We start from the raw sequence: 27,152 nt of genomic DNA, 5'->3' as shown, positions 1-27,152 counted from the left end.
CAATGTAGCTGACACCTTCAAAAAGCCAGTTATTCTTTATTCCTCTCCTTCATGGAGCTCTGTCACATTTGACAGCCTCAGAATGAAAACATTGCATAGACACCATGCCTAGATGTACTGTTCTTTTTTTCTGGTGGCATTCCATCAACTGTCAGTGTGCAACAATGCCCCCTCTCTGTTCAACTTGCAACCTTATTGCACCTTTGTCAAGCTACCTGGTTCTTCATGCTCTTGTGCTAAATCTACTGTCTGCAGTGTTTGTTCTCCAAGACTTGAGCTCATCTGCTTTCTGTATTCTTAGGTTGTTCTGTTCTTCCAACCCAGTGCACTAAAAGTTACTCAGCAATGGCTGCTGCACTAGCTGTGAACTGAAAGCTCATCTATACCATTTACTTTTGAGTGCTGTGGATACATTGAAATCTTGTCCTGTGTAACACCATTCTGAACTGGAACTCAACCCCACTTTTCTTTGTTCTTTCCTTCTGCTGCTGTCCTACTGCATAATTCTGACCAAGTTGTTCTTGATTGACATAATTGGTTTTGATAAGCAAAATGTACTTTGTGTTACTAATTTCCATGAACACATTTTGGAATGGGAGCAGGATATAGAGTAGCATTACAAACAATCTTTTACCACTTTCTCCCTGTTTGAGTATGTGCACTTCTTAATTAAAATGAATGCACTGAGAAATAAATGGCCTTGGCTTTTGTAGTTATAAAGTTCCCTTTTTATAGTGTGATTTAGATTGAAATACATCTGGGCATATATTTTTCCACAGTTCAAAGTGTCAGTCACCCCAAAGAAATAAATGTAAAGCATAGTAATGTAGAAAACAAAGAATGACTCGTAATGTCTAAAACAAAAGCTGAAAACACTGGGAACAGCAAGTCAGTCAGCACCTGGGGAGAGAAGAGACCAGTTACTGTTTCATGTGTTGACCGTTTGTTTACACCTGAAACATTGGACCTGATTTTCCTAAAAAGATACAGACATCTGAATTACACTCACTATTAATGCCCAAATTGGCCAGCAACTTGGAGTGAGGAAGATGTACCCCATGAATTGCGAATGGCTAATTTGCACTGCTCTGTTATTAGCTTCAAGCAAATGACATCTTGCATTTAACCTCCCTGAGTTTCATGAAGTTGCTGCATTTTCACATTAATTTCCCATTAAACTTGCCACAGTAAGTTCAATCTAGTAATTAAGAGTGTAAGTACCTTTTTAATGATGTAAAAATTGATAATGAGTGTCATTCAACCTCTCCTGCCCAGAAAGTGAACATTGTAAGTGTGGAATCTCATTCCTTCAGGTTGTGAATTGTTTTACGAGATTTTAAAAATGTAAAATTTTAAATTTAAGTATTTTTCTTACTTTTTTTCCCTCTCTTAACCCAATCTTTCTTTCCCTTTATTTTTGTTTCTGTACCTACTTTGACAATGAATTCATCCACTCCAGATCACCTTCCTTCTCAGTTTATTTCTCAATCTTTAAATCTTATTTGGTCAAGGAGATACACTGTTTGTCCCATTGTTCATCAGGTTGTGCTCGTTGGAGGTCAATTATCTTAGTCCCAGGACATCACTGCAGGAGTTCCTCAGGGTAGTGTCTTAGGCCCAACCATCTTCAGCTGCTTCATCAATGACCTTCCCCCCCCCCCCCCCCCCCCCCGCCTTCATAAGGTCAGAAGTGGGGATGTTCACTGCAGAGACATGACTGCAGAATGAGATAGATTGAGACCTGAATATTTAAGGGTACATGACATTTCAGATGGACAGGAAGCTAGGAAAAGGTGGAGGGGTGGCTCTGTTAATTAACGATAATATTAGCACAACAGAAGGGGGTGACCTAAGTTAAGGAAACCAGGATGTAGAAGTGGTTTGGATCGAGATGAGAAATGGTAAAGGCAAGAAGTCACTTGTGGGAGTGGTGTACAGGCCCCCTAACAGTAACCACACAGTAGGATGGGGTATAAAGGAAGAAATAATGGGTGCTTGTCAGAAAGGTACGGCGATAATCACGGGGGATTTTAATCTACATACAGACTGGTAAAATCAGATGGGCAAAGGTAGCCTAGATGAGGAGTTCATAGAATGTTTTCGCGATAGTTTCGTAGAATAGCACGTTCTGGAGCCAACCAGAGAGCAGGCTACACGAGACCCGGTATTGTGCCACGAGATAGGATTAATTAATGACCTCATAGTTAAGGCATCCCTAGGCAGCAGCGATCATAATATGATTGAATTTTACATTCAGTTTGAGGGAGAGAAGAGTGGGTCCAAGACTAGTATTTTAAACTTAAATAAGGGCAATTATGAGGGCATGAAAGCAGCGCTAGCAAAAGTGAACTGGCAAAGTAGAATAAGCGATAGGTCAATAGAGATGCAGTGGCAGATATTTAAGGGGATATTTTTAGAATACACAGAATAGATACATTCCAACGAGAAAAATTCCAAGCGAGGACCCACCATCCATGGTTAACTAAAAAAGTTAAAGATAGTATTAAACTTAAAGAAAAAGCATATAATTGCACAAAGAGTGGCAGGTCAGAAGATTGGACAAAATGGGTCCTAAAAGCAGCAAAGAACGACTAAAATATTAATAGGGAGGGAAAAATTAGAGTATGAGAGCAAGCTAGCGAGAAATATAAGAAAGGATAGTAAGAGTTTCTACAGATATTTGAAAAAGAAAAGTTAACAAGGTGAGTGTTGGTCCAAGAGAAAGTGAATCTGGGGAACTAAAGAGAAAATAAGGAGATGGCAGATGAACTGAACAGGTATTTTGCATTGGTCTTCATTATAAAGGATACAAGAAACATCCCAGAAATAGCTGTAAATCAGGAAATGGAAGGGAGGAAGGAACCAAAGAAAATTACAATCACCAGGGAAATGGTGCTGAGCAAATTGTTGGAGCTGCAGGCTGGCAAGTGCCCGGGCACTGACAGACTTCATCCTAGAGTCTTGAAAGAATGTGGCTCGTGAGATAGTTGATGTGTTGGTTTTAATTTTCCAAAATTCCCTGGGTTCGGGGAAAGTTCCTTTAGATTGGAAAATAGCGAATGTAATTCCTTTATTCAAAAAGGGAGGGAGATAGATAGCAGGAAACTACAGGCCAGTTAGCTTAACATCTGTCACAGGGAAAATGCTAGAAGCTATTATTAAAGACATTATAGCAGGGCACTTCAAAAAATTCAAGGTAATCATGGAAAATTTTGTGAAAGGGAAATCATGTTTAACCAATTTATTGGAGTTCTTTGAAGAAGTAACAGGTGCTGTGGATAAGGGGGAACTGGTGGATGTATTGTACTTAAATTTCCAGAAGGCATTTGATAAGATGCCACATCAAAGGTTATTGTGGAAAATAAAAGCTTATGGTGTAGGGGGTAACATTTTGGCATGGATAGAAGATCAACTTCAAAAGATACCCGGACCTGCACCCGAAGTGCTGTAACCTGCAAGCCTATAGACCAGATGCTGGAAGGTGGGATTAGATTGGGCGGATAGTTTTGTCAGCCGGTGCAGACACGATGGGCTGAATGGCCTCTTTCTGTGCAGTAACATTTTTATAGTTCTAAGACTGGCTAGCTAACAGGAAAGAGAGTAGGCATTAATGGGTCATTTTCTGGTTGGCAAGGTGTAACGAGTCGTGTGCCACAGGGATCAGTGTTGGGGCCTCATCTTTTTACATTTTGTATAAATGACTTAGATGAAGGGAACGAAGGTATGGTTGCTAAATTTGCTGATGACACACAGGTAGGGTAGGAAAAGTAACTTGTGAAGAGGACATAAGAAGGATGCAAAGGGGTAAAGAGAGGTTAAGTGAGTGGGCAAAGTTCTGGCAAATGCAGTATAATGTAGGAAAATGTGAAATTGTCCATTTTGGCAGGAAGAATAAAAATGAAGCATATTATCTAAATGGTGAGAGATTACAGAGCTCTGAGATGCAGAGAGATCTGAGTGTCCTAGTGCATGAATTGCAAAAGGTTAGTATGCAGGTTCAGCAAGTAATTAGGAAAGCTAATAGAATGTTATCTTTTATTGCGAGGCGAATTGAATACAAAAGTAGAGAAGTTATGCTTCAGCTATACAGGGCATTGGTGAGACCACATCTGGAATACTGTGTACAGAATTGGTCTCCTTATTTAAGGAAGGATGTAACTGCTTTGGAGCAGTTCAGAGAAGGTTTACTCACTTGCCTCCATGAGTGCGGCTCCAACAACACTCAAGATGCTCGACACAATCCAGGACAAAGCAGCCCACTTGATTGGCACCCCATCCACTACCTTCAACATTCACTCCCTCCACCACTGATGCACAGTGGCAGCTGTGTGTACCATCTACAAGATGCACTGCAGCAACTCACAAAGGCTCCTTCGACGGCATCTACCGAACCTGTGACTTCTACCACCTAGAAGGACAAGGGCAGCAGATGAATGGGAACGCCACCATCTGCAAGTTCCCCTCCAAGTCACACACCATCCTGACTTGGAATTATATCGCCGTTCCTTCACTGCCAGTGGGTCAAAATCCTGGAAGTCCTTTCCTAACAGCACTGTGGATGTACCTACCCCACAAGGACTGTAGCGGTTCAAGGCGTCGGCTCACCACCACCTTCTCAAGGGCAATTAGGAATGGGCAATAAATGCTGGCCTGGCCAGTGATGCCCACATCCTGTGAAAGAATTTTTAAAAAAATCACTGTTGCTCTTACAATTCCAGCAACTTTATTGCCAATTTTTAAAAAAAACTATACATGCATAAACAAGCTTGCACTTGCCAAATCTGTCTCATATTTTCACAGCAAACACTTCCAATAAACCTGCATGTTTTAATGCATTTTAGGCAATAACTAACGAAAAGATGGTTGATTCAGTGCTTGAAGTGTGAATGGTTATGTTTGCATTTTATAACTGAGCGCAGAGGATGTCTATACTTTTAGTCTGGGACAAATATCAAATATACCAGCCCTAAATAAATTTAGTGAGCCCGGCGGTGGACCCGGAAGTGGGCGCTGTTCTCGCTAGTCATGTGGGTAGTTAGCCCACTGTGATCATGTGGTGGGTGCTCACTTTGCGTAATGATGGTGTGGGGCCCAGTCATTCACCTGGCGGGGACGGGATGCGAGACACTGAATATAATGTCCGAAAACTCTGGAGCAGGTCTTGGCACCATATTTAAATCCCTGCCAGCCCTGCTTTCATTGCTGCCTTGGACTCATTTGTTGCTTGCTCTTCACAACTGAGACCGGTGATGCAGTGACTCCTGGACCACTCCAGCCACCCGCACCACCCCCCCCCCCAACCCTTGGTTTAGTGATGCCTCCCTACAGATTCTCCTCCAGCCTGCAAGGGAAAGGCGGGAGATCCACTTCTGCAGCGATGGCAAAATGAGGTCCTCTCGCCTGACTCAGCAAGCCTGGATGGAGATCACTGAGGAGGTCATCAGCCATGGGGTCACCCCCAGGAAGAGGGTACAATGCCACAAGAGGGTCAATGACCTCCTGTGTTCTGCCAAGGTGAGTGCACCACACCTTTCTCTTTTTCCAGTGATTGCAAGTGGCTACACAGGAGGAAGTGGGACATGGGGAAGGAGGCATCACAGCTTGCTCCCGGCCCAATCCAGCATTGGCCCTGAATCCAATGGCCCTCTCAGTCTAACTGTCAGGGTCAGTTCAGTAGCACACGTCACCAGCCCTCTTGAATAGGGCATTGGTCACCTCCTTGATGCAGTGGTGGGCTGTTGCTTGGGAGACCCCACACATGTCCCCAGTGGATCCTTGGAATTATCCAGATGCGTAAATGTTTAGTGCCGCTGTGATCTTCAGGGCCACTGGCATAGGGTGACCCCCAAATCCAAAGGATCATAGGAAATAGGAGCAGGAGTAGGTCATTCAGCCCATCAAGCCTGCTCCGCCGTTCAAACAGATCATGGCTGAACATGGACCTCTATGCCATTTGTCCCCATATCCCTTGATGTCATTAGTATCCAGAAATCTATCAATTTCTGTCTTGAGCATGTTCATTTATTGAGCTTCCACAGTCCTCTGGGGTAGAGAATTCCACAGATTCACCACCCTCTGAGTGAGGAAATTCCTCTTCATCTCAATCTTAAATGGCCTGCCCTTTATTCTGAGACTGTGTCCCCTTGTTCTAGACTCACCAGCCAGAGGAAACATCCTATTCACATCTACCCTGTCACGCCCTGTAAGAATTTTGTAAGTTTCAATAAGATCACCTCTCATTCTTCGAAACTGGAGAATACAAACCCAGTTTCTGCAGTCTCTTCTCCATGAGACAATCCTGCCATTCCAGGGATCAGTCTGGTGAACCTCTGTTGCACTCTCTCTATGGCAAGTATATCTTTCCTTAGATAAGGAGACAACACTGTAAACAATACTCCAGGTGCGGTCTCACCAAGGCTTTATACAATTGCAGCAAGACTACTTTACTCCTGTACTCAAAACCCCTTGCAATGAAGGCCAACGTAGCATTTGCGTTCCTAATTGCTTGCTGCAGCTGCATACTAGCTTTTAGTGACTCATGAACAAGGACACCCAGGTCCCTTTGGATATCAACAGTTCCCAATCTCTCACCATTTAAGAAATACTCTGTCTTTCTGTTTTTTCTACCATAGTGGATCACTTCACACCTCTTCCCATTATATTCTATCTGCCATGTTCTTGCCCATTCACTTAGCCTGTCTAAATCCCCTTGAAGCCTCCTTGCATCTTCCTCACAACTTACATTCCCTCCTAGTTCTGTGTCATCAGCAAATTTGGAAATATTATTTTTGGTCCCCATATCCAAATCATTTAAATAGATTGTGAACAGCTGTGGCCCAAGCACTAATCCTTGCAGTACTCCACTAGTACAGCCTGCGATCCAGAGAATGACTCATTTATTCCTACTCTCTGCTTTCTGTCTGTTAACCAATTCTCAATCCGTACCAGTATATTACTCCCAATCCCATGTGAACAAAGAACAAAGAAAATTACAGCACAGGAACAGGCCCTTCGACCCTCCAAGCCTGCGCCGATCCAGATCCTCTATCTAAACCTGTCGCCTATTTTCTAAGGGTCTGTATCTCTTTGCTTCCTGCCCATTCATGTATCTGTCTAGATACATCTTAAAAGACGCTATCGTGCCCGCGTCTACCACCTCCGCTGGCAATGCGTTCCAGGCACCCACCACCCTCTGCGTAAAGAACTTTCCACGCATATCCCCCCTAAACTTTTCCCCTCTCACTTTGAACTCGTGACCCCTAGTAATTGAATCCCCCACTCTGGGAAAAAGCTTCTTGCTATCCACCCTGTCTATACCTCTCATGATTTTGTACACCTCAATCAGGTCCCCCCGCAACCTCCGATTTTCTAATGAAAATAATCCTAATCTGCTCAACCTCTCTTCATAGCTAGCGCCCTCCATACCAGGCAACATCCTGGTGAACCTCCTCTGCAGCCTCTCCAAAGCATCTACATCCTTTTGGTAATGTGGCGACCAGAACTGCACGAAGTATTCCAAATGTGGCCGAACCAAAGTCTTATACAACTGTAACATGACCTGCCAACCCTTGTACTCAATACCCCGTCCGATGAAGGAAAGCATGCCGTATGCCTTCTTGACCACTCTATTGACCTGCATTGCCACCTTCAGGGAACAATGGACCTGAACACCCAAATCTCTCTGTACATCAATTTTCCCCAGGACTTTTCCATTTACTGTATAGTTCACTCTTGAATTGGATCTTCCAAAATGCATCACCTCGCATTTGCCTTGATTGAACTCCATCTGCCATTTCTCTGCCCAACTCTCCAATCTATTTATATTCTGCTGTATTCTCTGACAGTCCCCTTCACTATCTGCTACTCCACCAATCTTAGTGTCGTCTGCAAACTTGCTAATCAGACCACCTATACTTTCCTCCAAATCATTTATGTATATCACAAACAACAGTGGTCTCAGCACGGATCCCTGTGGAACACGTCTCCATTTTGAGAAACTCCCTTCCACTGCTACTCTCTGTCTCCTGTTGCCCAGCCAGTTCTTTATCCAGCTAGCTAGTACACCCTGGACCCCATGCGACTTCACTTTCTCCATCAGCCTACCATGGGGAACCTTATCAAACGCCTTACTGAAGTCCATGTATATGCCATCTACAGCCCTTCCCTCATCAATCAACTTTGTCACTTCCTCAAAAAATTCTATTAAGTTGGTAAGACATGACCTTCCCTGCACAAAACCATGTTGCCTATCACTGATAAGCCCATTTTCTTCCAAATGGGAATAGATCCTATCCCTCAGTATCTTCTCCAGCAGCTTCCCTACCACTGACGTCAGGCTCACCGGTCTATAATTACCTGGATTTTCCCTGCTACCCTTCTTAAACAAGGTGCTGTAATTTTGCTTACTAACCTGTGCGGGACCTTATCAAAAACCTTCTGAAAATCCAAATATACCACATCCACTGATTTTCCTTTTTCTTTGCTACAAATAACATCCTCAAAAACTGCAGCCGGTTTTCAGATGTGATTTTCCTTTCAAAAATTCACGTTGACTCTGCCCAATCCTATCATTATTTTCCAAGTGTCCAATTATCACATCCTTTATAACAGATTCTAACATTTTCCCTACTACTGACGTTAAATTAACAGGTCTGTAATTCTCCGTTTTCCCTCTCAGTCCCTTCTTAAATAGTGAGGTTACATTTGCTACTTTCCAGTCTGTAGGAACCCTTCCAGAATCTATAGAATTTTGGAAGATAACACCATAGGTCACAACTGGTCCTGCAGCAGGGTGCATAATCCAGTCACTGTCTCCCTGGAGAAGCGTAGTCTTTGCTGACAGTGCCACTCAGACATATGGAGGTAGCTGATTCAAGTCTGGTACACTCTCCGGTCCAGGTGTGCCCTTCTTGGCATTATTGGCTGCTGTTGCTCTCATTGTGGAGCTTCATGGGCAGGCACGGATGACTCTTGGCCCTCCCTCCGTTGGAGGTGCCGCATCATGCCACAGGGGTCCAAAAAGACAGGGTGTATGAGACCAATGCCATGTGACCAGTGGGCCTCCAGAGTGCTGTCAATATTGAGATGACACTGCCTTGGCAGCTATGCTTTTAGTACTTCTCCCAGCAGAATCCCTGATGGCCCACAGTGCCCACCCTTGCTGATAGCTGACCCTCTCATCCAGCAGTATGGAAAACCAAATATCTCACCAACAGTTTGGTCTCCCAATACAGCCACCAAAACCCAAAATCCACCCCCCCCCCCATCCCTTGCAGAGCGCCTGAGACTCCGACATCCCTTGCAGAGTAGCCGAGAACACGATCCTCCTGGCTACTCTACAGCACTGTAGGCCGACAATGGCCTCTGCTCCCCCCTCCTCCTATGCAGCACTGGTCATGGCTGCCAACCCATTGTGGCACTGGTGCTGCCAGCTTTTAAAGGCTGGGAATCCGAAAGCACATAAGGGTAACTGCGGTCCACTTAATCCCAAGTCCCCCATTGAATCACGATTAATTCGATGCAAATGTATTAAAAATAAGTGCTCTACAATTTAAATTACATTCCCGTTGCGTTGGGGCATCGATGCTGCATTGGTGATTTCCCGCCGCTGACTAAATTCAGAACCAATATCACGACGCCGGATTTTGGGGCAGACGCTTCCAATGCAATTTTCTGTCCCCTCACACTACTATTCCCGCTCCAAATGGCTGCACTAAATTCAGCCCATTGTAACTACAGCAGAGATAGGATTGATTTAGTTCAAGCTAAAGCCAACTGTTTAAAACAAAATGCCCCATGTCTATTAAAATCCATGACAGGTTTGCCCATCATTGGGTAGAGGGAACCATCTAATTGAGAACTCCAATATAAAACAAGGAAAGCTTCAGGTTCAGTTGCCAGTCTGTGCTAGCTTCACTGATCTCAGCCAAGATAACAGGAGACCCCAAAGCTTATGGCTTCAAAGGCCCTGGGTTAAGGAGGACAAAAAAATCAACCAGAGTTCCCGCTGCTAATCACTGTTTGGTGCTTCTTGCTGGAAAATGTATGGGGTGGAAGTTTTGGATGGTAATACACAATTGAACTGAATATGGTGGGGCATATAACTGGTGGCGATGTGAAACCCTCCATTTAGAACGACCACCCAAGATAAAACTCTACGCCATTGTGTGTAGACGTCAGATAAGGACAACTTAGACCCCCCAGTGGTTGAATCATCTACCAGTGTGCACTGTCTAGGCATGATGAATACCTTGACCAAGGTACTGTTGGGCTACCAGCGCCTGCAGAACTATACCCAACATGAATCAGTGCCTCCAGAAATGGCATGGAGACATTGGGGGAAAACGCATTTGATTTAAGTATTGTCGCTAAATTATTGTGTTTAGAACAAAACTTTGGAATTCATATTCTCTTTTTAGGGAATTGATTTTTGCAGTGCCATTATAGTGAAACGTTGAATCCTTTCTGTTTAAGCTTCCAGTGGCAGTAAGGCAGCAGGTATGCCATTGGTGCCCCCAGGACCTCCTGTGTACCTTGACCTGGTATACATTCCAAATCACTGCAGTGCCAAGACTGTGGATGCAGAGTTTTTCAAACAAGTGAGATCTTCCTACTATGTAGTGAGTGGAAATGACCATGCAGCTGAGGAACCAAGCAGGGCTGTGCTGGATGCTCTCCTGGATGGCAAGTCTCAGTGGGGCAGTAACATGCAGGTAAGGTTACTACCTCTCTCTTTCCAAATCCTATTTTATAATTTTTATGTTTTTACAATTTTCCAAATGATTCACAGTTAAATAATGTATTTATAATGTTTTAAATGTTTACCTGCACGGCATTATAAATCTATTTTCCATTCATGTTACTGTTGATAAGTTTAAGTGAACACTGATGAGTACAAACAGGCACCTCCAGCAGAAGCATGTCAGTGAACTTCACTGCTGGCTGCACTGTTACGCTGTGGTATTAAGTCTTCCCCCCTGTCTTCTTGCAGTACACTAGCTGAATTGCTGTAGCTTGATTTCTTGCATGCCCTTCAATTTTGTTCCTTTTAATTCCTGTAACATACAGTTTCATGTCTTTCACAAGCTTAATCAACAGTTGTAACTATTTCCTTTGGCTCCAACCTTAAACATTCTTCATCTCTTGTTATATTCAGCATCACTGTGTCCTCGAATAAAATATCTTCATTACTAAAATTGTCTTTAAGAATCCTGGTTTCCTGTTCAACTTAGGAACAGAGGAACATTCAGCCCCCTGTGAACCTGCTACACCATTTGATTAAACCTGTACCTCAACTCCTTGATTCTTCAGAAAGCCATTAACTTTTAATATCAGATTAGATTGGGCACCTACTTCTTTCAGCCAGCACAGACACGATGGGCTGAACGGCCTCTTTCTGTGCCATAACTTTTCTATGGTTCTATGGTTCAGATCTGTATGACAAGAAGACTAACTTGCATTTACAGAGTGCCTTTAATGTAGAAAACATCTCAAGGCTCTTCACAGAATTGTAAATCAGACAAGTGCCAGGGCTCTAAGTGGATGAGCAGCCTGCCCACCTGAAACCGGCTGGTCACTGCTTTTCTATACTTATTGGGGTCTACTTGTGGGACTAGTTGTACTAGGCTATGAAGATGGCTAATGTACCAAGTAGAATGTTAAGCAAGAAATAATTGGGGTTTCTAACAAAGGCAATGTAATAATCATGGGGGAATTTAATCTTCATATAGACTAGACAAATCAAATTGGCAAAGATAGTCTGGAAGATGAGTTTGTAGAATGTTTTCATGACAGTTTCCTGGAACAATACATCGTGGAACCAACTAGGGATAAAGCTATTTTAGATCTAGCATTGTGTAAGGAAGCAGGGTTAATTAGTAATCTCATTGTGAAAGATCCTCTGGGAAAAGAATGATAATAATGCAGTTGGATTCCATATAAAGTTTGAGAGCTGCATACTCAAGTCCTAAACAAGAATCTTAAACTTAAAGAAAGCCAGTTACATAGGCATGGGGAGACTGCTGGCTATGGCTGATCGGGTAAATAGTTTAAAAGGTATGCTGGTAAATAAATAAAGGGAAACATTTAAAGAAATGATTCAAAATGTTCAAAAATATGTTCTGCTAAAAACAAAAAAATCAGTGAGAAACTACTAGGGAAGTTAAGAATAGCATTAGTTTAAAAGAAGAGGCTTACACTGTTGCGAAGAATAATAGTAAGCCTGAGGATTGGAAGAGTTTTAGAAATCAGCAAGGGTGACGAAAAGTTTGATATATAAAAAAAGGAAAAAAATAGAAATATGAGAGTAAACTATCCGGGATTATAAAAACAGATTATAAGAGCTTTTACAAGTATAGAAAAAGGAGGAGGGTAGCTAAAGTAAATATTGGTCCCTTAGAGGCAGAGACAGGAGAAATTATCATGGAGAATGAGGAAATGGGAGATGTTGAACAAATATTTTGTATTTGTCTTCATGGTGGTAGATACAAATTACAAACCAGAAATAGAGAGTCACTAAGGGGCTGATAAGAGTGAGGAACTTAAAGTAATTAGTATCAGAAGAGAAAAAGTATTAGAGAAACTTAAAGGTTTAAAAGCTAACAGATCTCAAGGACCTTGTGGCGCAGTGGTTAGCACCACAGCCTCACAGCTCCAGTGACCCGGGTTCAATTCTGGGTACTGCCTGTGTGGAGTTTGCAAGTTCTCCCTGTGTCTGCGTGGGTTTCCTCCGGGTGCTCCGGTTTCCTCCCACATGCCAAAGACTTGCAGGTTGATAGGTAAATTGGCCATTAGCAATTGCCCCTAGTGTAGGTAGGTGGTAGGGAAATATAGGGACAGGTGGGGATGTGGTAGGAATATGGGATTAGTGTAGCATTAGTATAAATGGGTGGTTCTTGGTCGGCATAGACTCGGTGGGCTGAAGGGCCTGTTTTAGTGCTGTATCTCTAAACTAAACCTGATGGCCTACAGCCTACATTCTAGGACACTAAAAGAGGTAGCTGCAGAGTTAGTGAATTCACTGGTTATAATTTTCCAAAATTCTCTAGGTTCTAGAACGGTCCCAGCAGATTGGAAGTTAGCAAATGTAATACCACTATTCAAGAAAGGAGGGAGAGAGAAAGGGAACTAAAGACCAGTTGACATCAGTCATTGGGAAAATGCCGGAAACTACTATTAAGGAAGTCTTAACAGTGCACTTAGAAAATCATAGTATGATCAGACAGAGTCAACGTGGTTTTACAAAGCGAAACCCTGTTTGACAATTTTATTAGTGTTCTTCAGGATGTACCTAAGAGGCCACACAAAAGGTGAATACCCCATGGGTGGAGGATTGGTTAATGGACAGGAAACAGACAGTAGGGATAAATGGAGCATTTTTATGTTGGTAGGCTGTAACTAGTAGAATCCTGCAAGGATCAGTGTTGGCGCCTCAGCTAGTTACAATCGATATTCATGACTTAGACGAAGAGACCGAATGTAATGTATTTAAGTTTGCTGACGATACAAAGCGAGGTGGGAATGTAAGCTGTGAGCAGGACACAAAGAGGCTGTCAATAGATATAGACGGGTGAAGTGTGTCAGCTCAAGGTGGCAGATGGAGTATAATGTGGTAAAGTGTGAGGTTATTCACTTTGGTAGTAAGAACAGAAAAGCAGAATATTTTTTAAAAGGCATGAAACTTCTAAATGATGTTTAGAGAGACATGGGTGTACACGTACAAGGAACACAGAAAATCAGCATGAATTAGGAAGGCAAAAGGCATTTCTTCTGAAAGATCACAGATCTGAAACGTTAACTTTGCTTCTCTCTCCACAGATGCTGCCAGACCTGCTGAGTATTTCCAGCACTTTCTGTTTTTATTTCAGATTTCCAGCATATGCAGTATTTTGCTTTTATTTTAGTGTTTAATTCACTGTCACTTCTCTTTCAGGAATGCCGACCTTGAAGAAGTTCTGCTCTTCTCTCCGACGGAATTTCTGTTTGTCTCTTTTACCTTGTTTCACCTTCATTGCTTTCTATTTCCCTCCTGCTGTTTGATAAGGTTTCTAGCAAAACTCATTTTCAGATCCACATCTCCTTCCTCAGTGACTGTCTCCGGCTCCGACTTATTCCACGTGGATTCCAACTGAAGTTTCATTCTTCATGTTTTGAATCCACCCAGGATTACAGGTATCTCCAAGAAATACAGTGTTCCTCAGACTGCTGTTCTCTCCACATCCTGAGATCCACACTCAGTGCCATGCGCTGCCACATGTACACACGGGACCTCTCTCTCCAGAAGCACAGATTTACCCTATCTCAAAGCTGTTCTGCTCTGCAGTTTCATTTCATCCATCATCTTATCCGACATGTGAACAAAAAACCTTTTCTCTTCCTTTCAGGTGCTGAGGAATGCAAGCTCCAGCAGCTCATGAGGACCAGTGCCCCTCCAGATCCTTCTTCCCCTTCACTTCTCTCTGACCCGGTCCCTTCTGATCTGACCCCTTGCCGTGTATTCACAATACCCTCTGACCTTCCCAACCCTGATTCTGAATGATCTTTACTTAACAAAGGGCTCAGTTTTATCCCCTTACACCCCCACCTCACTGAATTTCATGCTTGGCCTGACGTTGAGCTCTTCTTTTGTCGTCTTCGCTTCCGGGCTCAGTACTTTGGCCAGGAGTCCTCCCCCCAATCAGTAGACCCATTCACCGGCCTCCAGTATTCTCCCTCTACCTGGACCCCTCCCTCTGGCCTCTTACCTGCTCTTGATCTTTTCATTGAGAACTGTCGGCGTGACATCGGCCATCTTAATTTCTCTGCTCCCCTCACTCAGTCTAACCTGTCTCCCTCTGAACTTGCTGCACTCTGTTCTCTCAGGTCTAACCCTGACATTGTGATCAAACCTGCTGACAAGGGTGGTGCTGTTGTTGTCATAGAGTCATAGAGCCTGGCATACTGACCTCTACCTTACAGAGGCTGAGCGCCAACTCTCAGACACTTATTCCTACCTCCTCCTGGACCATGACCCCATCACCGAACATCAAGCCACTGTCCACAGGACTGTCACTGACCTCATCTCCTCCAGAGATCTTCCCTTTACAGCTTCCAACCTCATAGTCCCGCAACCCCAGACAGCCCACTTCTACCTCCTTCCCAAAATCCACAAACAGGATTGTCCTGGCAGACTCATTGTTTCAGCCTGTTCATGCCCCTCTGAACTTATTTCTTCCTATCTTGACTCTTTTTCTCCCCCCCTGGTCCAGTCTCTTCCCACTTACATCCGTTACTCTTCAGACACCCTACATCATTTTGACAATTTCCAGTTTCCTGGCCCTAACCACCTCCTCTTCACTATGGACGTCCAATCTCTCTTCAACTCCATCCCCCACCAGGAAGGTCTGAGGGCTCTCCACTTCTCCCTTGAGCAGAGGCCCAACCAGTCCTTATCCACCACTACCCTCCTCCACCTGGCTGAACTTGTTCGTACATTGAACAACTTCTCCTTCAACTCCACTCACTTCCTTCAAATAAAAGGTGTGCTATGGGTACCTGCAGGGCCCTCGTTATGCTTATCTTTTTGTGGGATGTGTCGAACATTCCTTGTTCCAGTCCTACTCAGGCCCCCTCCCTCCCTCTTTTTCTGGTATTGGTGCAATTTCCTGCTCTCGCCCTGAACTGGAAAACTTCATCAACTTTGCTTCCAATTTCCGCCCTTCTCTCACCTTCACATAGTCCATCTCCGACACTTTCCCTTCCCTTCCTCGAATTCCCTGTCTCCACCTCTGGCGATGGGCTGTCTACTAATATTCATTATAAGCCCAGCGACTTCCTTGGCTACCTTGACTACACCTCCTCAAACCCTGTTTCCTGTAAGGACTCCATCCCATTCTCCCAGTTTCTCTGTCTCCAACGCATCTGTTCTGATGATGCTATCTTCCACAACAGTGCTTCTGACATGTCTTCCTTTTTCCTCAACTGAGGATCCCCCCCTCCCCAACTGTGGTTGACAGGGCCCTCAACCATATCCGACTCATTTCCCACACTTATCCCTTCCTCTCCCTCCCAGAACCATGACAGGGTTCCCCTTGTCCTCATTTTCCACCCCACCAGCCTCCACATCCAAAGAATCATCCTCCACCATTTCCGCCACCTCCGGTGTGATGCCCCCACCAAACACCCCTTCCCCTCCTGTCAGCATTCCGAAGGGATCGTTCCTCTGCGCCACCCTGGTCCACTTCTCCATCACCTTCGACAGCTCATCCCCTTCCCACAGCACCTTCTCATGTAATCACAGGAGGTGTAATACCTGCCCTTTTAAATCCTCTCTCTTCATTATCCAAGGCTCCAAACAGTCCAGTTCTGATGAATAGTCACAGACCCTGAAATGTTAACTCTGCTTCTCTCTCCACAGATGCTGCCTGACCTGCTGAGTATTTCCAGTACTTACTGTTTTTATTTAAGGCAAGAGGCATGTTGGCTTTTATTGCAGGGGGATTGGAGTACAAGGATAAGGAAGTCTTGCTACACTTGTATACGGCTTTGGTGAGACAACACCTGGAGCTGTGTGCACAGTTTTGGTCTCCATATCTAAGGAAGGATATATTTGCCTTGGAGGTGGTACAGCGAAGGTTCACTAGATTGGTCCCTGGGATGAGGGGTTTGTCCTATGATGAGAGGCTGAGTAAATTGGGCCTATACTCTCTGGAAATTAAAAGGAGAGGCAATCTCATTGAAACATAAAAGATTCTGAAGGGCTTGACAGGGTAGACACAGAGGTTGTTTCCCCTGGCTGGGGAACCTAGAACATGATCTTGAGACATGGTCTCAAGATAAGGAGTTGTTCATTTCGGACTGAGATGAGGAGAAATTCCTTCAGTCAGAGGGTTGTCAATATTTGGATTTCTCTACCCCAGAGGGTTGTGGATGTTTCATCATTGAATATTTTCAAAGCTGAGAAAGACAAATTTTTGGTCTCTCAGGGAATATGGGGAGCAGGTGGGAAAGTGGTTTTGAGGCATTAGATCAATCAGGATCATATTGAATAGTGAAGCAGGCACAAAGGGCTATATGGACTACTCCTGCTCCTATTTCTTAAGTTCATAATAGACTGGAATCTACTGAAAATAACGGTGTTAGTCATCCTGAATAGAGGGTTAGTGTTGGAGTAGGTTGGAGGTCATGAATGGCCTAACCTGTAATCCCTAAAGGGACCACTGTGGACTGCTAAAAAACTGACCTCAAAACTTAAAAAATATTATATATGGCAGGTTTCAGCCACCCACACTCATTTTCCCTGACCCCCATCCCTCCCACTCTCCCACCCTAGGCTCAGCTTTACCTCTCCTACACCCTGCACACGCACCAGGCTCAGTGTGGAGTGGCCAGAATTTGTCAGGCCGTGACTGGCAAGCTGAAGTCGGGAGGTCTCTTTGGTGCCCACAACTCGCTGCTTTTATTCAAATAAGGTCCAATGCTAAATTTGACTTGGGTCTCAGGTCAGCATGCAAAGCAATTTCTCTGCTGAGTTGTCGCACGTTTTGGGTGCAAGTCCAATTTCTCCACTCGTGTGATGACATTAAAGAGGATGGCCATGGTATCAATGGGGGAGTGAGTTTGAAGGGTGAGTTTGGCAATGGAAGGGAGGGCACGGAAGTCAGCCAAGGTGAGATCAGATGGAAATTAATATCACCACAGATGTGGATTCTCGGTACAGAGACAACAATAAGGCTTGGGCTGATAAGTGGCAGGTAACATTGGTGCCACACAAGTGCCGGGCTATGACCATCTCCAACAGGAGAGAATCTAACCACTTGCCTTTGACATTCAATAGTCATTCGCTGAATCCCCAACCATCAACATCCTGGGAGGTTACTATTGACCAGAAACTTAACTGGACCAGCCCTCTAAATACTGTGGTTACAAGAGCAGGTCAGAAGCTGGGAATTCTGTATCAAGTAACTCACCTCCTGACTTCCCAGAGTAACTCCACTATGTACAAGGCACAAGTCAGGAGTCAGCTCCAACACTCAGAAGCTCGACACCATTCAGCACAAAGCAGCCCACTTGATAGTCACCCCATTCACCACCTAAAACATTCACTCCCTCCACCATCAGCACACAATGGCAGCAGTGTGTACCATATACAAGGTGAACTCCAGTAATTCGCCAAGGCTGCTTCGACAGCACCTTCCAAACCCGTGACCTCTGCCACCTAGAAGGATAAGGGCAGCAGATGCATGAGAACACGACCACCTGCAAGTTCCCGTACAAATCACTCACCATCCTGTCTTGGAACTATACCGCTGTTCCTTCAATATGGCTAGGTCAAAAAAAAACTCCCTCCCTAAATGGACTGTGGGTGTACGTACACCACATGGACTGCAGCAGTTCAAGAAGGCGGCTCACCATGCTGAAGGGCAGTTCGGAATAAACAATAAATGCTGGCCTAGCCAGCGAAACTCACACCCCTGGAACGAATGAAAAAAAGTCATATGGACAGTTATGAGGGAAGAAAATTCTGAGGAAAGCAACTGTGAGTGATTAAATAAGGAGGATCATGAAGCGGTGTGAGGCCTGTAAGAATGAAATGTTCAAAAATGGAGAAGGAGCTGGAGAAATGAGTAAAAGGCAGTGTTTAGAAATGAAATGCTATTTCACCATCAACACAGTTAGGGCAGGAGCCAAGGTGGAACATAAAGCCAAGCATGGCGGCCTCAAAACCAGTGATGTAATATAAAATATTAACTACTGTAAAGATGAAAAAAATCATAATTAGCAAATCCTGCTTAGTATTGTCTAAAAAGACCGATTTTATTAATCAGCATCATTTACATGAACATACAAACATACAATAATGATGGGCAGAAAAAGACAATCTGGTCCTTCAAGCCTGCACAGTAGTGATGCCTGAAGCATCATGATTAGTCACCCCTCCTCCACCCATTCACTAGCAGTCATGCAATTTCCTTTGAGAGGCAAAGAAATGGTAAAAACCCATAGCCAATTTACAGAAAAGAAACCAGGAGAAAGCATCTCCGACCCCGCTTAGGCAATCAAAACCAGTCCAGGAGACCACTTTGACCCTGGCTGGCCTCGCACCTTGCACAGTCCATCAAAGTTGAGCTCATCCAAAACTCTGCTGCCTGTATCTTAATTCACCCCAAGTCTGGTCCACCCATCACCTCTTTGCTCACTGATCTACATTGGTTCCCAGTCCATCAACGCCTCAAATTTAAAATTCTCATCCTTGTTTTCAAATCTCTCCATGGCCTCACACCTTCCCATCTCTGTAATCTCCTCCAGTTCTACAACTCTCCAATGTATCTGCCCTCATCCAATTCTAGCCTTTTGAGCATCCCCAATTTTCTTTGCTATAACATTGACAGCCGTCCCTTCAGCTGCCTAGACCGTAAGCTATGGAATTCCCTCCCTAAACCCCTCTACCTCTCAACATTACTTTCTCCCTTTAAAACACTCCATAAAACTTACCTCTTTAGCCAAGATTTTGGTCATCTACCCTAATAACTCTTTATATGGCTCAGTGTTAAATTTCATTTGAAAGTTACTGCTGTGAAGTGCCTTAGGATGTTTCTCTACGCTAAAGGTGCGATATAAATGCAAGTTGTTGTTGCTTTTATTAGCTGATAGATCAGCTGCATTTTATAAGATATGATTTCTGCCCCAGCCGGGAACTGGTTCAGCTCTCTTTTGAACGTTTGCAGAGGGTCAGTACTCAACGCACCAGCTGGCAACTTGTCTCATACGTCTACTATCCACATATCGACTCATGGAATATTGAGTAGTTGTGATTCTGATTGTTTAAATAGTAGGTGGAGTAGAGTTTCACCATGGTTTTGTGTTGGATTTTAGGTTACCCTGATCCCAACCCATGATTCCGAAGTCATGCGGGAATGGTACCAGCAAACTCATGAGAAGCAACAGGACCTCAACATCATGGTACTAGCAAGCAGCAGCACTGTCGTCATGCAAGACGAGTCGTTTCCTGCATGCAAGATCGAACTGTAATTGGGAGTCCCATAAAACCAGAACATTCAACCAGTTGTCCAAGGGGAAGCACTCAAATGGAAATTTAAAAAGGAGGGAAAGCAGATGTAAATCAGCGTCTGCTGAATATTGTACGATAGATTTGTTATACAGGTCACTAGCGTGTAACACTTTCCAGACTATTTAGTTCCTATGCTAAGGCAAAACTTTCGTATTCCTAAAAAAAAGTAACAGCAGGGTTTAAAATACTTGAATCTGCTAAGCTCCAAATCTGTTACATTTGTGGTGTGGTTGATCCTGGTTCAGGGTCTTTGTGTTTAGAAGAAACTGATTTAGTGAAGGAAAGTTACATGATTCTTACCTGTGGGAATAGAACCTTTACACAGCAGCAAACCATAACAAACTGTAAACAACAATAGTTTTAAAAAGTGTGAGATTTAGCTTTTTAATGACTATAATGTTGTACAAGGCAGTATACAACTTTGAAGTCCACATGGTGATGCAACATGTACAAAACTCAAGTATTTTGAACCCTATTCACATAACCAGCCCATCCACCTCACCCTCCATAAATATGCAGAGATATTTAACTAAGGCATGTTCCCTGTGTACCAGCTTCTTGACAGATTTAATTCTGCATTTGAACATGGCATATTGCCATTAAGCCTTGATAAAACTGCATGCTTAAAAAAATGACAGCTAATATACTTAAGCAGAGACCAAAGGAGTTGGGAGTACACATACTAGTCATTTTGCCTTAGACAGTGACTTGAATGTATTGTGATCTAGGTTGCACTTTTTTTTTAAATGGGAAGTGTATGAGGCAGACAACAGATCAGTAATGAAGATCAGTGTAGGACAGTAGTTTGAATAGTGCTGTGATGTGTGTGGGTGTGGGTGTGGGTGTGGATGTGTCTGTTTGTGTATGCGACACCATGATTTCCTTGAGACCAGTCATAGCAGATGTTCAAATGTGATGTATACTTTTTTTTCTAAAGTAGTTTTTAGCAAGCACAGGATCAGGTGGTACTTAAATATGGAGAAAAGTCAGTTCAAGTATGCAGAAAGTTTCATTCCTTGCTTTTGGTTATGTACCATGTTATTAATATGTAGCCTATGCTGTTTGTATGAATTAATTTCTGTTTTAGCCAAAAAAGTCAATAATGGTTCACTAGCTGGGTGCATTATGCTGACTTGGGCAGAAGGGGTGCTGGCTTTTGTAACTCGCTAAACTATTGACCATTTATAGTTCTATAAATTATCTTTGCTAGGACCTTATTGATAATCCTTATAGCTTAGTACATCCAATTTTGACTAGATCTGGTAATGTGCAGTCTCTGGTGTAATGCTGTTAATGTAGTATAATCCAAATTTAAATTAATTCTGTTTTAATTCATATTTGATAAAAGATCCAACAGTGGAAAATATTTTGGTGTATCTTCTTCAATAAGTTGTACATGCAAAGCATTTGTAATTATAAAATTGAGTTGTTTTACTTTGAAATCCACACACAAGACACAAGTTGTACAGGTGTAAGTCTAAGTGTACCAGACTGTGGTGAACAGAATTGTAGTTTTGTGTCATGCAAGGAATTTAGAAGTGTTGAGTGCATTTCTTCACACCACTGCTTTACTAGAAGGTTAAAACTAATCAATCTAATGACTTGAAAAGTGAGGGAGTGCAGTGTCAGAACCTGGGAAGCACTAGAAGATTTTTTACATTATTTTGGTAAAGAAAAAAATGTATGCTGCATGTTTTTGAGCAAGTAAATTAAGCAGCTTCATGTTGTATAAAAATGGATTCCCAATTAGAGATGGTGCTGTTGGAAATATTGGGAGAGTTTTCAGAAATCAATTTGTACCTTTAACAAAAAATGTGTGTGTGGATGATGATTGGTTAGTTGAAGACTGAAGTAATGCTGGAAAAATGAAGCTATTTCAATTCAAAGTTATTTCACTTGGTTTACCAGCAGTTCAACAGTGAACTAGGCACTTGTAAGGCGGATTTGGGAATTCTTCAGCAGTATGATTGGAGTCCACATAAGCCATATAGGTATCTATGACAATTGCAAATACCCTCTCATGAATACTCATAATTTGTTCCTACTTATGAACCTTTCCTAGAAAACCTAGCAAGGAAGCTCATATATTTTTGAATATTATATTTTTGTGTTGAGAATGTATTAGGTGTATATTTTAGTAAATATATTTGGTTTGTTGAATGAGGGGAAATTAGTTTTGGGAGAAATGCAAGTCAACAAATGCCTAAATGTTCAAGTGAAATGCATTGAGAACTACAGTAGTTCCGTTTTAATCTGATAAGTGGTAGTGCAGTACAACACTCAGTGCTACATAAGATGTGAATGTGCAACATTAATGATAATCTAAAGCCCATTATTTTCTTATCGTCTTGATTCATTCTTCTATGCTTACTCTTCCAAGGCTTGCTGTTTCCCAGTTAAAAATCCTAATAGCTGAGAGCAGAATACCATGTAAATCTTTGTGACACAAATGTACTTTTCTTTTATACCAAATATGACAGCTATTTCTTTGCTGTAATACTTGCACGTTTCCACCTCCAGCTGAATGTGCAGGATCAGAAATCACTTGGATTGTCGTATCATGTGTCATTCAGATTTATGGATTCTTTATTGAGATTCTTGATAGGGTTTAATAATTATAGCCTCCAACTACTGTGATGAAAGGCAGGCATTACATGTAGGTAGTGTTGTGCACACCTGCCAGAATACCTATAGAGCTTGTTATTTACAAAGTGGATCATTACAGTATTTACGTAATGGGATTTCTGCCCTGACACAATGATTAATTGATGCACAGAAAAAAATATGTATGAGGACAGTGAAAACTTACTGACTTTTTAGTAACCCTTCATATCTGATTTAACTCCCTTCTCCATCGTAGTCCAAATATGTCCACTGTTGGATCTAGTTGATGAGCCTTAGTCTGGAATTAGATGACCTTTGACCCCACTGATTGTAACTTTGTCAGATGTACAACTTAAGCAGCTGCTTCCCCACAGGTATGACCTCATTTTTATATAGTACTTTTTTTTTTAAAAAGGTGATTTATTTTATTTTTAAATACTTTATGTAAACAAAAATGTGATGCAAAGTTGTTTTAACAGAAAATGAAAGCACCGTTACGTTTGCACTGTTTTTGTATGCAGCTTTCCTAAGGTGGGCAGGCTTCATTGGAGTCAAATTTTATCGTGTTGCTTCAGACACTGAACTTATGCAATATTACATTTGTAATATAAAGTTTTATTATTGTGGTATTTTATTTGAGGATATTTTTCAAAGTAGATTATTTAAGAAGCATTACTGGAGCACATGGTTTTAAATTATTTGTTTTTGCTATTTAAGAAAAACCTTTTTAATTTTAGCTTCTACAACTAATGCCAACACTTCAATTTTAAGTAAATTTTAGATGCTCTAAAGGTGTTGGTTTTGTACCTGTATGGTTTGAATGCCGACTAAATTAAAGACTTTACTTTTAAACGATGGCCGCACCCTCATAATAATAGAAGTTTAAAAAGTCAGTGACCATGTACTTTATATTTGGCTTGTTTGAGCTGCTCAAAGCTGTTACTGTTAGAAACTGCATGGTGTTGCTGTGTGATGGTCCTCTAATACACTATATTACAGGGTGACAGAATTCAACCTCTATGCATTTGGTCCTATTAGCAACCACACTGTAAAGACAAAGAGCCCGGTGAAATCTCTGATACTTCCCCCACAAGACAGGATTTTTTTTAAAAAATTCAATGAACTAAGCCCCAGGGCACTATTGCACATCTCCTGCCAGCTGGCTCAAGAGTAGTGTGGTATGGACTGGGAGCATACGGTAGGTGGGTGGGGGATGGATCAGGCACATTACAAAGGTCCAAAAGTGACACCATGCCACCTATCTTCTTGTGCTCATTACGTTGCTGAGTAGCATTTATTTGTAGAATCATGGAGAGATACAAAAACAGCTAAATTCAAAAGATTCAAATTGTTTGAATGGTTCTTCACACAGGGGAACATCCTTAGCACAGCTTTGAAGACAGACAAAGTATGAAAGATGTACCAGCCCTGGTTTCAAACCCTCCAGCTTCTTGACACTAGTAACTTTGTTCTTGTACTAACTTATTTGAACACAGAATTTTTGAAGATTTAGTTCCATTATAGCCCATAGCTGTGACTCTACAAAATTACAAACTATAAAAATTTCTTTTTAAAAAATTCCTTTTCTAATTGGATAGCTCTTTGAAAGAGCTAGCACAGGCATGATGGGCCAAAATGGCCTCCTCCTGTTCTGTATGATTTTAGTCTAGAATCAATGGTTGAATTTAAAAATATTGTAAGATAAGCTGTTCTAATTTATGTCTTTTGCAAAGGAGTTTGTTATGACTGTTAAAGATAAATTGCCCTTCCCTACACTTCTTTGAAAGCATAATGACATCTCGAGTAAATAGTTGTGTTATCATGGATTGAGTGTTGAGAGAATGTGCACGTGGTGTGCTGTTGTATTGATGTCCCTGTGTAAAATTTTGGTGGAGACTTGCTTCAACTTTTGAATGAGTCTTTACACCCTCTCAAATAGTTCTAGTTGAAGTGGCATGTCATTTGCCCAGAGCAAGGTGCATATATGCACACTGTGGTGTATAACTTTTTCTGAATGGTACACACTTTTTTTGACAAGGGGTGTAGTTCTTTAAATACATTGTTGTACTTTTAAAGCTTACCTTTCTACAGGTCTCTTCCCATGGCTCTTTTTTCCTTCATTTCTACTGAAAAGGGATAGAATGTTTTGTAGGAACCGTTTTTTCTTTAGAAAAATAAAACATCAAAACCGGGCCTTCAGAGAACAGGTTAAGTTGCTGTAACAAAGTGGGGACAGCAAATATGGAAGTGGGGGTAAAGTCTAGATAATCAAAGTTTGCTATTTGTAAAAATAAACGGCAAGTTGTATTTGATGATTGCACCCCTGTTTGTTTCCTGTTTCATGTTTACATTTCCTCACATAATAAAGGTCATTTTATTGAGTTGGACAAATCATGTTGTGTAATTGTGAGATTGCACTATGATAATAAATGTCAATATTAAAAGGAACTTGGTAAGGAGTCGAACTTTGTGCCGTGGGAGCATGGAACGAGTTTACCTGAATTTAACAATGTATTGTACGGTTTCCTTTTTGTGTGGTATTTTTAAAAGCCTTCAATCTCACAATGTCAGTAAGGTGAAAATGATTGTGTACTTATTTCTGACGGTTTCCAAGGACTTTGAGGATCAAAGAACTAGCCATGACGAATTGCCATAACTAAGTGGGTATGAACATGTTACATTCCAATAACCAACATTTTTTGAAATAGACAATCCTGCCATAGTTAATTTTCTTCCAGATTTATATACTGTATCCAAACTAATGTACTGGGTTCTGGTGCAACTTTGTTCACAATCCACTTGCAAGTTTAAAGGTTGCAATGCAATTCATTCCCACCTTACCACAAACATGTGCCCTTTATAGTAGTCTGTGGATCAAAAGGGTATGTGTTGTGAAGTTTGTTTTAATAAAAAGAAAAATTGAGTACATTAAAATTGGGATAACAACTGCAGTGAGGGAACTGGCTTGCTTTTAAAGATCAGAATGAACGTGTGTTTGGGGTTCCGAATGTGTTTTTAAAAAACAAATCTCATTGCAAGAATGTTTGAAACATTGAATTATGTGTGTGAAACCACATTGTGTAGCTGTGACCTGATGATACATCAGCTGATTTACTAAGTGATGCTGTTTATGGGATGTTTGTGACATTACAAAGTAATAGTGACCAAAAACTGTTAATGCCTAATTGCTGAGTAAGTGACTGCAACCAATCTTGTGACTGTCCAAATTTACTCTCATCCTTAATTCACAGAGGTTCCGCTGATGACTTGTAAAAATGAATAGACTGCGAACATAAAAAATCTGCTTTAACACTTGCATGCAGTTTTATCTTCCAAATATGGAAAGCACCAGCCTTACTGCTGGCTGAGCAGCAATTCACAATCCTCCCATTATCTGAATAATGTTTTATGTGTCAAACTGCAGCTGTGTATGGTATTTATGTCTTATAATCCTGCAAAATTCTATCCAGTCATATCTAATGTAGAACTTAGTTTTCAGTGAAAGTATTATGTAGTGCTTTTCAGATATTGTGTGCAATATCCCCTGCCACTGGAGTATTTGATGTAAAGGGAACAATTAAATTAAAACCCACAATAAAATGAAATACAACAATTGAGTTGTGGTTATTTTTTTCCCCAGCAATGTTTGTAAGATGCACAAGTATGAGGTAAATACATTTCCCACCTGCTGTCCCAGTCCATAGTTATTCGAATGGGAAATTTGTACAAGGGCTTTGCTGGAGTGAAAAGGGAAACATATTTTCCTTTGGGGAATCGGCACAAAGGGGGTAATCAATTTAAAATTGTCAGAGTGAGGAGAGAAATTTCTGGACACAAAGTTAATGTGTTGCCACAGGGAGTAGTTGCAGAGATCAATGCACCTTTTACAGAGTGCATAAATATTTGAAGCAGAGGAATATTCAAGGTTATGGGGAGAGAGCAGAGAGGTGGCGCAATATGGTTGAATGGCCTGTGGAGTAAATGTCTGTGATTCTAAATGGAATATAATTAGACCTTATGAAAACAAACACTACTGTAAGTCCTGGACTCTAATCCATTAAATTAACGACATTTGAGAGCAATTAAATCTGAAATTATTAACTTCTTTAAAAAGGAGCAAGATTGAGAGTTTTGAAATATAAACAGAGTGAGACCATACCTGGAGGTTCTTTATTAGGACAGTCATTTATTGTGTCTAACAGTTCTGTATTAATGGCCTGAATTTTGCAGTCAGCGGCGAAGCGATGGTGCTCGTTGTTGACCTAGCGATCTCTTTGGCTTTCCAGTCTGCAGTTTAAATCTGCTGCCAAGTCAAGGGGATGTCAGCAAGCAGATAAAAAGCCAATTATATTAAAGTATTCACACACAGCAAACCAAGAAATTAAAAGCACTTAATAAACTTCACTTTAAAATTTTCAGATATCAGAATTCAGCTTCTCAGGCCCAGTGAGGGTGCTGAGCAGTAATTATAAAGTTAGGACATTGTTAAAAGCCCAGTTAT

The 27,152-nt window shown here is 41.9% G+C and overlaps 1 protein-coding gene across 1 annotated transcript in view; it reads left to right on the top strand.

The window, feature by feature from the left end:
- The window catches only part of map1b (microtubule-associated protein 1B), a 165,655-nt gene extending 139,391 nt beyond the window's left edge, over positions 1 to 26,264 (top strand). Inside the window, exons 6-7 of the mRNA XM_068029566.1 lie at positions 10,474 to 10,712; positions 19,852 to 26,264. Of these exons, the coding sequence (XP_067885667.1) occupies positions 10,474 to 10,712; positions 19,852 to 20,007 (395 nt within the window). The 3' untranslated portion in view covers positions 20,008 to 26,264. The remainder of the gene's footprint in view (positions 1 to 10,473; positions 10,713 to 19,851) is intronic.
- The last annotated feature ends 888 nt before the right edge of the window (positions 26,265 to 27,152 follow it).

This window comes from Heterodontus francisci, chromosome 4 (assembly GCF_036365525.1).
Source record: "Heterodontus francisci isolate sHetFra1 chromosome 4, sHetFra1.hap1, whole genome shotgun sequence".
In the NCBI taxonomy this organism is placed as follows: Eukaryota; Metazoa; Chordata; class Chondrichthyes; order Heterodontiformes; family Heterodontidae; genus Heterodontus; species Heterodontus francisci.
Note: the sequence above shows the minus strand (reverse complement) of the source record. Positions and strands in the feature narration are given on the sequence as shown.